Here is a 15,311-nt window from a genome sequence, read left to right on the forward strand (position 1 = left end):
TTGGCTATATTAAAATGTCCACAATAATAAATAACGTTTATTGATTACACACACACACACACACACACACACACACACACACAATACTTCTTCAATTTATTTGATTATTCCATTGATTAATTGGTGACCTAGTGTTCCCTTAAGTCTACAGTATTTTCCCAGCTATTTCAGAATGACAGGTGGGTGCAGCATATGTCAGTTTAACCCAAGTAGATGGTTAATGTGTTCCCTGGTGTGTCTTCTCCTCCTTCACTTTGACATTTGGAGCGCGTGTGAACTGAGTGAGGCGGCGCGCTCTGAGCTGCCATCCAGAAGAGATGTGACGCAGCAATTCCTCAGATGTATTTTAACATATCAGACGCTTTTATGTGGAATTGTCTTGTGTAAGTGCAGTCATGACATCAGTTTGGAAGAGACTTCAGCGCGCGGGCAAAAGAGCGTCGAAGTTTCAGTTTGCGGCGTCCTTTCAAGAACTCACCGTAGAGTGCACGAAGAAGTGGTAAGAAATATGATTTTACTTTTCATTGCTAGATACTTATTGATGAAACAACAATGCCAGCACGTTGTTCAACATTTCTTGTAAGTTTGACGAAGCTGACACAGGTTGCTTATCTCCATCTTGCGAGCGATATCAATAGACGTGACATAACATAACAAAGAAGCGCGTGCAGTGAAGGCAGACTCGTTTCGTTTATTTTAATGGGAGTGCTTGTTTATCGCGTCGCGTGCTTTGTATATGCGCTGACACTAAGTTTCACGCGATCCGTTCTTTCAGTGGAATTTTCCCATTCATAATTGTGCTTTAAGTACAGTACCCGTGTGCTTGTTTACTCTGGCAAGCTCATTTCGTTTAGGTCTGAGTTGTGTTACTACTACATCATCGTAGTTCTGTTTTACTTTCAGTTTGCACGCATTTAGGGTACTTTAATGTTCCACTTGAAGCGCATCTTCTAAGACACAGGCACTTTTGATGTGATACTCTTTAAAGCAGTCTCGGATGGGAAGGTGTTATAAATGTTGATATAAGGAGCTCTGAGCACTAATCATAATCTTTCACATTTCAGTCTTTCACTTTAAAAGATCTGAAAATGGATGGGAAGATGGGGTTAGACGCCCCCTTTAGAACAATGTGCATTCAATGATAAATTGGTAAATATTTAGATATGAGTTGAGCATGTACAGGCGGATGATGATGCATCATCTAGAATAAATTTATTACCTATTTAAAAAAAAGGGAAAGGGTGGCATCAGGCACCTGAAGAGGGGGGCGGCTGTGGGAGCTCCAGCCCCTACCTATTTGATGAGGTGCCCCTCTTATGGAAGTCCACTGCCCCTTTGCCAAGGTGGCAAAGTGTCTGGTGGCACCCACACCCACCCAGTCCGACGAAGAATGTACCGTTCAAAATGAAACATTATTTAAATAAAAATAACAACAACTTCAACATATCCTGAATAGATTTTGCCCCATTTCTGAGGGCTCATCTTACTCCAAGCATCTAACTTTACTTTTTAAATAAAATACTGTGCTCATGAATAATGAGTAATGTGATATAAATTCACAAATGACTATTATCCAGTGACAAAAAAATTGCATCGTTTAACCTCAAAATAAATCCCACAAATGTTGATGTTCAGGTTAAATGTCAAAATTAAGGCAACAACCCTGGCGGATTTCCCTCCCCATCTTCCCCTACTACCATATCTGTGGTCAATCAAACTCAAGTTCTGCCCTAGAGTCAATATAGAAAATGCAATGCCCCCCATTGATTTAAAGCTGCTTGGGGTTGGTGGTATAAGACAACTAATCACACAGGAAGTCCGATATGTGTCCCATTTGGTGCCAAGTCAGAAAGGGACAAAGCAACTTGTCCAACATGATCTTGCTTTGGATGCCCATGTGTTCTAACACTTAAACAGGGATGCAGACTCATGAGAGGTGAGAAAGTCGGCAGGTGTTCCAGATGTATATTTTCAGTTGCATTGTTTGTTGCATTTAAAGTTTTTTTTTTGTTTTATTTTCCCTTTTTTAAGTGTTTAGGCTTAAAGTAACCAGTTCAAGTTTTAATTAGAAAAATGTTAATAATTTTACCAAATAATTGGGGCAAATAATAATTTTACAAAATAATTGGGTTTGCATCCCTGCTTAAAATTTGTTTTGATGGTGTAACCTAATGCATTCAGGTTGATTCAGAAACCTTAAATAATAATGAAATTAAATAATAATTTTGACTTAAATTAAACCAGTAAATGTGAATTAAAAATTGTTTTTTTTTAGTGTATCTGCCACTTTATATGCTAAGCATTTGTCTTGTATTTAAAGCCTTGTAGTTTCTTCTATTTGCTGATTTATTGCTCTTCATAACTCATTTTTATGGGTTTGATTACTATGTGATCTGAAGAGGTGTATATTGATTGATCTATTTGTCCTAATAATTACCCTCCTTACCTATTACAACAACAATTGTGCTTCTGTGATATTTTACTTCTGTGACAGCCTTTTTTTTTTTTTTTGTCTTTTCTCTAAAGGACATCCAATATCGTGTTTGTTTTCTTTTTCCTATTTAAGAAACAATATGCAGACATTATAAAAATATGTAATAAAAAAGTAATATGGCTGTTATTTCCATGAAAGTTATAATTAATCTAAATCTGCAATTATTTAAATGCTGTACTTAAAAGAATAGTTCACCCAAAAATGAAAATTCTCCCTCATGCCATCCCAGATGTGTATGACTTTCTTTCCTCTGTTGAACACAAATGTGGATTTTTAGAAAAATATTTCAGCTCTGAAGGTCCATTCAATGCAAGTGAATGGTGACCAGAACTTTGAAGCTCAAAAAATCACATAAAGACAGTATAAAAGTAATCCATAAGACTCCAGTGGTTAAATCCATGTCTTCTGAAGTGATATGATAGGTGTGGGTGAGAAACATAACAATATTTATGTCCTTTTTACTATCAAACTCCACTTTCACAATATTCTTCTTTTGTTTTTGGTGATTCACATTCTTCATACATATCACCATCTACTGGGCAGGGGGAAGAATTTTTTAATAAGGTACAATATGTCATGCTATATTGTGAATAAAGTCACGGCTGAAGGGAGTTGTTATGCATGCAGCAAAGCTCTTCTCCTAATGTCTGCATACTGTATTTGATCATAATCAGAACAAAGCACGACCAGATGATTCTCACATTTTCATAGACCAAGGGCTCTGCATTGTTATTATCTGTAAACGGTGTCAATGTAATAGTGATCCTGCAACAAAGACAGGATCACTACTCTCTTTTGTTTAGTTAGTGATTATAAGGAAATACTTGAAATTTTGCATATTGCATTCTTGGTCTCTGCAACCAATTTCCAGGTTTTCCACACAAACAAGTGAACGTAATTCCTTACACTTTACCAGAGACGTGGATTTGCTTGACTGAATAGAGAATATGTGAATATGTTAATGAAATATACATTCACATATAGGCAAAAGTACTTGCACTCAAGAAAAAAGTGTTAACCTGCAGTTGTTACTTCAGGGATCTATTTCTTATCTAACCCATAAAAAAGGCTTTCCTTAACCTAATTATTCAGGTAAATGTAGTCAGGTTAAATAATATTTTTGAACTGAATAAAACGTATTAATTTAGATGTTACCACGTGAAGCACATTTTTTAGGTTACCTCTACTCACAAAACATTTTTACAGTGCACTCTGAGACACTACATGGGAGCTTTGTTGCCAATTTTAAATTGGTACATACTTTAGTTTAATTTTGCCTTTCATGCTGCTACTACTGACAAAATTCAATGGTAAGAGGCAGTTGCATGCGTGGAATGTTATTCACATGTTATTCTTGTTCTTATTATAGATTGTTTTCATACGTTCTATGATGCAATGGCCATTTTGGATATAAATGCCTTAACATTTCACTGCTATTTATAAATAAATATAGATAGGAGATAGGAGAATCGACTAGCTTATGCTGTGATGATGAGGTCACTTTAACTCTCTCAGTGGTCCATTGACAGTGCGTCTCATGGTGTCACATGACTCAACAAGGACTGACCTCAGAGCAGCTGTTCAGTTCTGTCAATTAAATGACTCAGCTTTTATTTGAATGATGAACAGTCACATCCATCTCTAAACAATGTGACATTTTAAATTCTGCATTAATCAAACTTAAATATAATGATAGAATGTCTACAAACAAATCTTGTATGTTGATTTAAGTTTGATTATTGTTGTACATTATATACACAAGCTATATAAGAATATAGTTAACATTTACTTGATTTTAATCATAGCATCATATATTAACTGAAGTCTAAATAGTCTTTGTAGCCACAAACATTGATTCCTTTTTATGCATTTGAATAGATGTAATTTTATGACAGAGTGTTTCAGCAACTTTATATCAATACTTGCGCTTTTTCCCAGTCTATTTCTGTGGACCTCATGACTCTGTCACCATTCTGCTTGGCCTCTCGCACCCATTCACACAGCTGCTGCCGACAGTGCCCTGCAAAACGAGACCCAGAGGCCCACAATTCTGTCTCTCCACCTTTCCTTTGCTTTATTATGACTTCAGATACCATGTTAACATACACAGACAAAATCTACTGCCTGACATTTGTTGTTTCATCACTTTGAGGAAATTATTTTATATATGCACGTTATGTCCCAATCATTTGACTGATCAGCAGTTTTCCGGGTGTGGAATTGAAGGATTGATGTTACAGGTGGGTTGTTTGGGATGCCATGCAAAGAAATACTTTGCTCTGTAGGACAAAACACAAAGATATCTCCATTTAAATTTCTTTAATGTTGTATATAAATATATAGTTAGTATAGTGTCTTAGTAATTAACTTGGACTTGCTTTTGTGCACATTTGCCACAGTCTACATACTGCAATGAGTGTGACTTTATATAAAGAAACTTTTAGATTGATACAATTGAAAAATAGATGCAACTAGTACAGTTTCCAAAGAAAATGTGAATGGTGCTTGACCATGCAAAAGTCACTGCATGATGCTAGGGTTAGGTGGTTGCTAGGACTTTGCTATGCAGTTGCTAAGGTGCTCTGAGTGGTTTTTAGTTGCTTTGTGATTTCTAAATTGTTCTGACCTGGGTACCTTCAATGTAAGTCAGTGGAAATGTTTTGGCCTGTTTTAATATCCACCAGACCCAAGGTGAAAATTGTCTGATCGCTTAGAAGAGTAATAGCGCACCTCTCCTCAATAAGCCACACTATTTGAGGTATCATTTGTGTTTGTTGCACAAACCTGAATAGTTGCAGAATGCTTACAGTTTACAGTTAATACTTACAGAACACAAGTTCATGATAATGTTCATAGCATTATGATAATATGGAGTTGTTGTCATAACATCACTATCAAGGATAATTTATGTGGCATGTATTCTGTTTTGAATTTGGAACTTTGTGTTGTGATGTTGCTGAATTTTTTGCCACAACCAAGTAGAAGCCACAGATTGTATCCTGAATGGCATGAAAGAATTTCATAGACATCTGCATATTTAAACAGTGGATGGTTGCTCAGCTTGTGCTGCTGTGTTATCACACCATACACTGATAGCGCAAACAGTGTCAAATCAATCTTTCTAGCAATCTTTCATTTGTCACAGAATAGCATAAAGGGGATTGGAAACAAACAGAAAGCAGTTTAAAGACATTGACAGAGAATACATTGAAACCACTAAAATCACTTCCATTAGGAATTGGCATGTGGGTGAGTAAATGTGTGTAAGTTAAACAGTTGATCTGATAATCTTGTAAGTGTAAGGAGAGACCACACCCTCCATTGAGAGAGAGCAGTTTGACTGTAAACACACTGGGGAAAAGTGGAGTATGTTTCAGGTTATACGTCCCTCGCCCTGAATAGAAACCCTCCTTACATCAGCTGCTGTATCTATTTCCACTGTACCAGTTTGTTGTTCAAGTGTTAGTTTACACAAAACGAAAATTCTTTCATCAATTACTCACCCTCATGGCATGCCAGATGTGTGTGTTTCTTTCTTCTGCAGAACACAAACAAAAATAATTAGAAGAATATCTCCACTCTGTAAGACCTCACAATGCAAGTGAATAGTGACCAGAACTTTGAAGCTCCAAAAAGCACATAAAGGCAGCATAAAAGTAATCCATAAGACTCCAGTGGTTTAATCCATGTCTTCGGAAGCGGTATGATAAGTGTGGGTGAAACAGATCAATATTTAAGTCCTTTTTTACTATAAATATCCACTTTCACTTCCACATTCTTTTTCTTTTGTTTTTATGGCAATTGACATTCTTTGGGCATATTGCCACCTACTGGACTGGTCAGGCCTGGTCACAGGTGGAGATTTATAGTAAAAAGGGTCTTAAATATTGATTTGTTTCTCACCCACACCTATCATATCGGTTCAGAAGACATGGATTTAATCACTGGAGCCACAAGGATTGCTTTTATGCTGCTTTTATGTGCTTTTTGGAGCTTCCAAAAAGTTTATGTGGTTTATGTGCATTGTATGGACCTACAGAGCTGAAATGTTCTTCTAAAAATCTTTGTTTGTGTTCTGCAGAAGAAAGAAAGTCATACACATCTGGAATGTCATGAGGGTGAGTAAATGGTGAGAGATTTTCATTTTTGGGTGAACTCTAATTTTAAAGTGTTAGTTCACACAAAAATGAAAATTCTGTCATCATTTACCCACCCTCATGTTGTTCCAAATCCACATGACTTTCTTTCTTCTGTAGAAGACACAAGGAGATGTTAGGCAGAATGTTAGCGTCAGTCACCATTTACTTTCATTGCATCTTTTTCTCCATACAATGAAAGTTAAAGGTTTACATTCTTTCTAAAATCTCTTTTTGTGTCCCATGGCAAACAAAAAAATCATACAGGATTGGAACAACATGATGGTGAGTGAATGATAACAGAATTTTCATTTTTTGCTGAACTATCCCTTGTATAATATGTAGTCACAAGCACACTACTCTCTTAATTTAATTCAAAAACATGCTTTGCTTATGGCCATATTTAAGATGTGTCACATTTATTTATATTAGTGGTCTACTATTATATCAGATTACCAATAAACCGGGATGATTTCATTGTAGAAATATTTGATATTCTGACCTGTCATCGAGTGCAAATTAGAATTTTACTTGCTCATGAAGTGCAAGTGTTCATAACCAAATTAACCCAGCTAATGCCTTCCTGTATGTGGGTCAGATGAGTAACCTAATAACCAAACTGAGTGCACATGATGTTAGTCCCATTTATCATGCTTACAGTATGTAGACTGACCTCATTAAATCAATTCACAGGGACTTCTATATGTGAAATGATAATTTCACATGTTACTGTTTCACAAGTCATTTTACATTCACAAATTCTCTGCATAGTAAGAATATGTGTTGATTCATGCAATTTTACATGCCTGCTTAACAGGCCAAATAATAAGATGTTGGATGTAATGCCAGTGTGGAACAGGAACTAGTGTGTTTCTATATTGTATTGTGTATTTGTGGGTTATTTGTTATTCACAGGCAGCCAGACAAACTGCGAGTGGTTTGGACCAGACGAAACAGACGCATCTGCACCAAGGTAAAAGGAGGATGTGGGTTTTAGAGTATCTGTTCCCAAATCACTATTTATAGCTTTATAGCTTTCAAGAAATATGAAGATACACCTGTGGTTATTTTCATACAGCAGATGCCACTGCAGTGTAGCTATGATTGTTCAGCCTCAGTGACTTCTGCGTTAACAAGCCTATCTCAACACCGGCAACATTTCTGTTAGTAGAACATTTGTAGAGTTTCTGGTAAGATGCCTGGGACTTTAATCTCAAATCAGCCACTGGTAACTGTAACACATTTAGGCAATTTTCACATTACAATTAATAGCATTTTGCTGTTGATGCCAGGTCGTTTTCTCAAAATTGAATCTTTACTAAGTTTTCAGTGGAGGACAAGTCTAAACATTTCTGCTTGTCATCAGTAACTGCACAGTGAGGAGTGTTTGTGCAACAGAAAGAACAAATACTCCCTCTCAGCACATACATTTAACAGCTGTTAGCTGTGTGATGTAATAATTTTAACAGAACTGGTTCTACACATATCACAGATGCATTTGGTTGATTGCTTAGACATACTGTATATAAAGTCTAATCTTTGCCTATACTGTAGACTATTATTAAATATACATACAAAAGAATATCCATAATTTTTGTCCTGGCAACTTGTATGCTGTCTCATTCAACAGGGAATACACATTCTGCTTTTTATTTGAGTTATTAACAGCTTTGTTAAGTTTTATTTTCCTTTCTAATTTATTCTAATTCTCATCCTCATCCTCAGCTTCATGGCTGGCAACCAGGTATAAAGAATCCATACAGGGGGACTGTGGTCTGGCAGGTTCCTGAGAGCTTGGACATTACAGTCACTCTGTTTAAGGTGCCGCAAGCATTACTTCACTGTTATAGTAATAATGCCTTGTATTTTACAAGAAAAAGAGAAGTTTTGTGATGCTGTACTTACATTTTTTTCATTTGTGTACATTCATTTTTTGTTGTTGTAATGAATAACCAAACTATTGGTAATAATATTGTACCTGGACCATGTAATGTGGTTGATATGTTATACTGTATGTTATGTTAAATGGCTGGATATGTTTTATAAATATATAAATATCTGGAAAGCACTTCACAATAAGATTCCATTTGTAAACATTAGTTAACAACATTAGTTAACACGAAATTACAATGAACAATACTTATTAAGCATTTATTAATCTTAGTTAATGTTAATTTTAACATGTGCTAATCCATTTTAAAATAAAAAATTGTACTTATTAACATTAGTTAATGCACTATGAACTAACAATTGTATTTTTATTAACTAACAATAACAAAGATTTATAAATGCTATACAAATATATTGTTAATTGTTTGTTCATGATACTTAATGCATTACCTAATGTTAACAAATGGAACCTTATTGTAAAGTGTTACCGATATCTGTAATATACACTCACCAAGCATTTTATTAGGAACACTATGATCCTAGTAAATTGCCCAACATGGTCTTCTGCTGTTGTAGCCCATTTACCTCAAGGTTCAACATGTTGTGCATTCTGAGATGCTATTCTGCTCACTACAATTGTACAGAGTGATTATCTGAGATATCGTAGCCTTTCTGTCAGCTCGAAACAGTCTGGCTATTCTCCGTTGACCTCTCTCATCGGCAAGGCATTTCTGTCTGCAGAACTGCCACTAACTGGGTTAGTCTAAAGACTGTTATGCATGAAAATCCCAGGAGATCAGCAGTTACGGAAATACTCAAACCAGCCTGACTGGCACCAACAATCATGCCAAGGTCCAAATCACTGAGATCAAATTTTTTCACATTCTGATGGTTGATGTGAACATTAACTGAAGCTCCTGACCCATATCTGTGTGATTTTATACATTGCTGCCACACAACTGGCTGATTAGATAATCGCATGAATTAGTAGGTGTACAGGTGTACCTAGTAAAGTGCTTGGTGAGTGTAAACCTGTTATACATTTCTCAAAGTTATAAACACAATCCGAATTTATTGCAACCAACTTCAGTAATTTTACTTTTCCTTAAGGATTCAAATGCAGAAGAATTTGAAGACAAAGACTGGACATTTATCATAGAGAATGTGAGTCTATCTACTTTGTAATCATACTTTGCTAGCTGTAAACAACAACAAAAAAACAAAAAAAACGCCTTTTTGCGTACCTCAAAGAATAATGAGAGCAATTCTAAAAAAATTAGAAGTGACGTTTTGCTACAGAGCCTAGGGTTATCAGTCACACAGTGTGACTTCTCAGGACACCTATTTCAGTGATATCTGTCAGGTAGTAGGGACATTGTATGCATGGTATTCAAACAAGAAAAAATCACTTAACAGCACCAATAAGATTTGTTTTAGTTTTAAGTGCCAAAGCATCGCTAAAAATTTGCATGTGTAGTTTTTTGTTTGCTGTTTTGCAATATTTCCATCACAGTTTTTCTATTTTGCTATTACAACAAGAGACAGTAATTTTGAAAACAGATGTTTTTAATTACAGTTGAAGTCAGAAGTTTACATACACTTAGGTTTAAGTCATTTGGAATGGCCAATTCCCAATGCACACTAAGTCCTCGTGGTGGCGTAGTGACTCACCTCAATCCGGGTGCCGGAGGACAAACCTCAGTTGCCTCCGTGTCTGAGACCATCAATCTGCGCATCTTATCACGTGGCTTGTTGAGCGCGTTACTGTAGAGACATAGCGCATGTGGAGGCTTTACGCTATTCTCTGTGGTATCCAAGCACAACTCACCACGCGTCCCACCGAGAGAGAGAACCACATTATAGAGACCACGAGGAGGTTACCCCATGTGACTCTACCCTCCCTAGCAACCAGGCCAATTTGGTTGCTTAGGAGGCCTGGCTGGAGTCACTCAGCATGCCCTGGATTCAAACTCATGACTCCAGGGGTGGTAGTCAGCGTCTTTACTCGCTCAGACTCTACGCTACAGGACTGTTTTGATCACACGGACTGGGAGATGTTCCGGTCCGCCTCTGATGACGACATCGAGCTTTATGCTGATAGCGTAATGTGCTTCATCAGAACGTGCGTAGAGGATGTGGTTCCGACTAGAACAGTACGGATCTATCCGAATCAGAAACCTTGGATTAATAGCGACGATCGCGCGGCACTTAATGTGCGGACCTCCGCTTTTAATTCCGGGAATGCGGAGGAGCATAAACAAGCCAGTTATGCCCTCCGAAAAACTATCAGAACCGCAAAACGCCAGTACAGGAGCAAGATTGAAGGACAGTTTAACACCACCAACTCTAGAAGCATGTGGCAGGGAATTAACATCATCACGGACTTTAAAGGGAATAAAAACTCCACCATGAACACCGCTGCCTCTCTCCAGGATGAGCTAAATACTTTTTATGCTCATTTCGAGGGAAATAACACCGCCCTCGCGGAGAGAGCTCTCGCGGCTGAAGCTACAGAGGTTAGTTCACTCTCCGTCTCTGTAGCGGATGTAACCCGATCCTTCCGACGGGTGAATATCTGCAAAGCCGCGGGCCCAGACGGCATTTCGGGCCGCGTCTTCAGAGCGTGCGCGAACCAGCTGGCTGGTGTTTTTACGGACATTTTCAACCTTTCCCTCTCTTTGTCTGTAGTCCCCACATGCTTTAAAACATCCATCATTGTGCCTGTTCCAAAACAATCAAAAATAACTTGTTTAAATGACTGGTGTCCTGTTGCTCTGACCCCCATCATCAGCAAATGCTTTGAGAGACTAATCAGAGATTATATCTGCTCTGTGCTGCCTCCATCACTGGACCCATTGCAGTTTGCTTACCGCAACAACTGCTCCACTGATGATGCCATTGCATCTACAATACACACTGCTCTCTCCCACCTGGAAAAAAGAACACTTATGTGAGAATGCTGTTTGTAGACTACAGCTCAGCATTCAACACCATAGTGCCCTCCAAGCTAGATGAGAAACTCCGGGCTCTGGGCTTAAACAGCTCGCTGTGCAGCTGGATCCTGGACTTCCTGTCAAGCAGACGCCAGGTGGTTAGAATAGGCAGCAACATCTCCTCATCACTGACCCTCAACACTGGAGCCCCACAGGGCTGTGTTCTCAGCCCACTGTTGCATTCCCTGTACACACATGACTGTGTGGCAACACATAGCTCCAATGCCATCATTAAGTTTGCTGATGACACGACGGTGGTAGGTCTGATCACTGACAATGATGAAACAGCCTACAGAGAGGAGGTGCACACTCTGACACACTGGTGTCAGGAGCACAACCTCTCCCTCAGCGTCAGTAAGACAAAGGAGCTTGTGGTGGACTTCAGGAGAAAAGACAGAGAACACAGTCCCATCACCATCAATGGAGCACCAGTGGAGAGAGTCAGCAGCTTCAAGTTCCTGGGTGTCCACATCACTGAGGAACTCACATGGTCCATCCACACTGAAGTCATTGTGAAGAAGGCTCATCAGCGCCTCTTCTTCCTGAGACGGCTGAGGAAGTTTGGAATGAACCGCCACATCCTCACACGGTTCTACACCTGCACTGTAGAGAGCATCCTGACTGGCTGCATCTCCGCCTGGTACGGCAATAGCACCGCCCACAACCGCAAAGCACTGCAAAGGGTGGTGCGAACTGCCAGACACATCATCGGAGGTGAGCTTCCCTCCCTCCAGGAAATATATACAAGGCGGTGTGTGAAAAAAGCTCGGAGGATCATCAGAGACTCCAGCCACTCGAGCCATGGGCTGTTCTCACTGCTACCATCAGGTAGGCGGTATCGCAGCATCAGGACCTGCACCAGCCGACTTCATGATAGCTTCTTCCCCCAAGCAATCAGACTTCTGAACTCTTGATCTCTCACGATCAAATACATCAGCACTGCACTTTATTACCCTTACTCTTATATCTCACACCGGACTGTCATAGATTATATTATTATTATATTATATTCTCTCTTAACAACTGACTATCAACCGACAGCTGAATGTCAATACAGTACAATACTGTACATTCTATATATACTATATATACTTTTTTATATATTTATATTTTTTATTTTTATTGAATAATGTGTATCTATATAGTGCGTATTGTATACTGTACAATGTATGTTATTATTTGTATATTGTTGAGTGTAATTATGTGTATATCAGATGTTTACATTGTGTTGTGTTAATTTGATGTTATTGTAAATTGGTACTGTCTCATCACTGTCACGACTGCTATGTTGATCGGAACTGCACCCAAGAATTTCACACACCATTGCACTTGTGTATATGGCTGTGTGACAATAAAGTGATTTGATTTGATTTTGAGTTGATTTGAGCTACCCAGTCCCCCCAAACCTCATTTTTTAACCACTCCACAGATTCCATATTAGCAAACTATAGTTTTGGCAAGTCATTTAGGACATCTACTTTGTGCATGACACAAGTAATTTTTCCAAAATTGTTTACAGACAGATTGTTTCACACTTAATTGACTATATCACAATTCCAGTGGGTCAGGATTTTACATACACTAAGTCAACTGTGCCTTTAAGCAGCTTGGAAAATTCCAGAAAATTATGTCAAGCCTTTAGACAATTAGCCAATTAGCTTCTGATAGGCTAATTGGCTAATTGGAGTCAATTGGAGGTGTACCTGTGGATGTATTTTAAGGCATACCTTTAAACTCAGTGGCTCTTTGCTTGACATCATGGGAAAATCAAAAGAAATCAGCCAAGACCTCAGAAAAAAGATTGTGGACCTCCACAAGTCTGGTTCATCCTTGGAAGCAATTTACAAATGCCTGAAGGTACAACGTTCATCTGTACAAACAATAGTACGCAAGTATAAACACCATGGGACCACGCAGTCATCATACCACTCACGAAGGCGACGCATTCTGTCTCCTAGAGATGAACGTAGTTTGGTGCGAAAAGTGCAAATCAATCCTAGAACAACAGCAAAGGACCTTTTGAAGATGCTGGAGGAAACAGGTAGACAAGTATCTATATCCACAGTAAAACGAGTCCTATATCAACATAACCTGAAAGGCTGCTCAGCAAGGAAGAAGCCACAACTCCAAAACTGCCATAAAAAAGCCAGACTACAGTTTGCAAGTGCACATGGGGACAAAGATCTTACTTTTTGGAGAAATGTCCTCTGGTCTGATGAAACAAAATTGTAACTGTTTGGCCATAATGACGATCAATATGTTTGGAGGAAAAAGGGTGAGGCTTGCAAGCTATAGAACACCATCCCAACCGTGAAGCATGGGGGTGGCAGCATCATGTTGTGGGCGTGTTTTGCTCCAGGAGGGACTGGTGCACTTCAAAAAATAGATGGCATCATGAGGAAGGAAAATTATGTGGATATATTGAAGTAACATCTCAAGACATCAGCCAAGAAGTTAAAGCTTGGTCGCATGGACAATGATCCCAAGCATACCTCCAAAGTTGTGGCAAAATGGTTTAAGGACAACAAAGTCAAGGCATTGGAGTGGCCATCACAAAGCCCTGACCTCAGTCCGATAGAAAATTTGTGGGCAGAACTGAAAAAGCATGTGCAAGCAAGGAGGCTTACAATCCTGACACAGTTACACCAGTTCTGTCTGGAGGAATGGTCCAAAATTCCAGCAACTTATTGTAAGAAGCTTGTGGAAGGCTACTCAAAACTTTTGACCCAAGTTAAACAATTTAAAGGCAATGCTACCAAATACTAACAAAGTATACAGTTGTGCTCAAAAGTTTGCATACCCTGGCAGAAATTTTGGCATTGGTTTTGAAAATATGACTGATCATGCCAAAAAACTGTCTTTTATTTAAGTATAGTGATCATATGAAGCCATTTATTATCACATAGTTGTTTGGCTCCTTTTTAAATCATAATGATAACAGAAATCACCCAAATGGTCCTGATCAAACGTTTACCTACCCTTGAATGTTTGGCCTTGTTACAGACACACAAGGTGACACACATAGGTTTAAATGGCAATTAAAGGTTAATTTCCCACACCTGTGGCTTTTTAAATTGCAATTAGTGTCTGTGTATAAACAGTCAATGAGTTTGTTAGCTCTCATGTGGATGCACTGAGCAGGCTAGATACTGAGCCATGGGGAGCAGAAATGAACTGTCAAAAGACCTGCGTAACATGGTAATGGAACTTTATAAAGATGGAAAAGGATATAAAAAGATATCCAAAGCCTTGAAAATGCCAGTCAGTACTGTTCAATCACTTATTAAGAAGTGGAAAATTCGGGGATCTCTTGATACCAAGCCAAGGTCAGGTAGACCAAGAAAGATTTCAGCCACAACTGTCAGAAGAATTGTTTGGGAAACAAAGAAAAACCCACAGGTAACCTCAGGAGAAATACAGGCTGTTCTGGAAAAAGACAATGTGGTTGTTTCAAGGAGCACAATACAATGATACTTGAACAAAAATTAGCTGCATGGTTGAGTTGCCAGAAAGAAGCCTTTACTGCGCCAATGCCACAAAAAAGCCCGGTTACAATATGCCCAACAAAACCTTGACACGCCTCACAGCTCCTGGCACACTGTAATTTGGAGTGACGAGACCAAAATAGAGCTTTATGGACACAACCATACAACAAGGCCTATAGTGAAAAGAATACCATCCCCACTGTGAAGCATGGTGGTGGCTCACTGATGTTTTGGGGGTGTGTGATCCCTAAAGGCATGGGGAATCTTGTGAAAATTGATGGCAAGATGAATGCAGCATGTTATCAGAAAATAC

The 15,311-nt window shown here is 38.6% G+C and overlaps 1 protein-coding gene across 3 annotated transcripts in view; it reads left to right on the forward strand.

Moving 5' to 3' along the window:
- Positions 1 to 257: 257 nt before the first annotated feature.
- The window catches only part of LOC127450463 (EH domain-binding protein 1-like protein 1), a 69,421-nt gene continuing 54,367 nt past the window's right edge, over positions 258 to 15,311 (forward strand). For all 3 annotated transcript variants that reach the window (XM_051714624.1, XM_051714714.1, XM_051714795.1), the window contains exons 1-4: positions 258 to 499; positions 7,546 to 7,603; positions 8,356 to 8,451; positions 9,631 to 9,684. In XM_051714624.1, the coding sequence (XP_051570584.1) occupies positions 396 to 499; positions 7,546 to 7,603; positions 8,356 to 8,451; positions 9,631 to 9,684 (312 nt within the window). In that variant the 5' untranslated portion in view covers positions 258 to 395. The remainder of the gene's footprint in view (positions 500 to 7,545; positions 7,604 to 8,355; positions 8,452 to 9,630; positions 9,685 to 15,311) is intronic.

The sequence above is a fragment of the Myxocyprinus asiaticus genome, chromosome 1, assembly GCF_019703515.2.
Source record: "Myxocyprinus asiaticus isolate MX2 ecotype Aquarium Trade chromosome 1, UBuf_Myxa_2, whole genome shotgun sequence".
Taxonomy (NCBI): Eukaryota; Metazoa; Chordata; class Actinopteri; order Cypriniformes; family Catostomidae; genus Myxocyprinus; species Myxocyprinus asiaticus.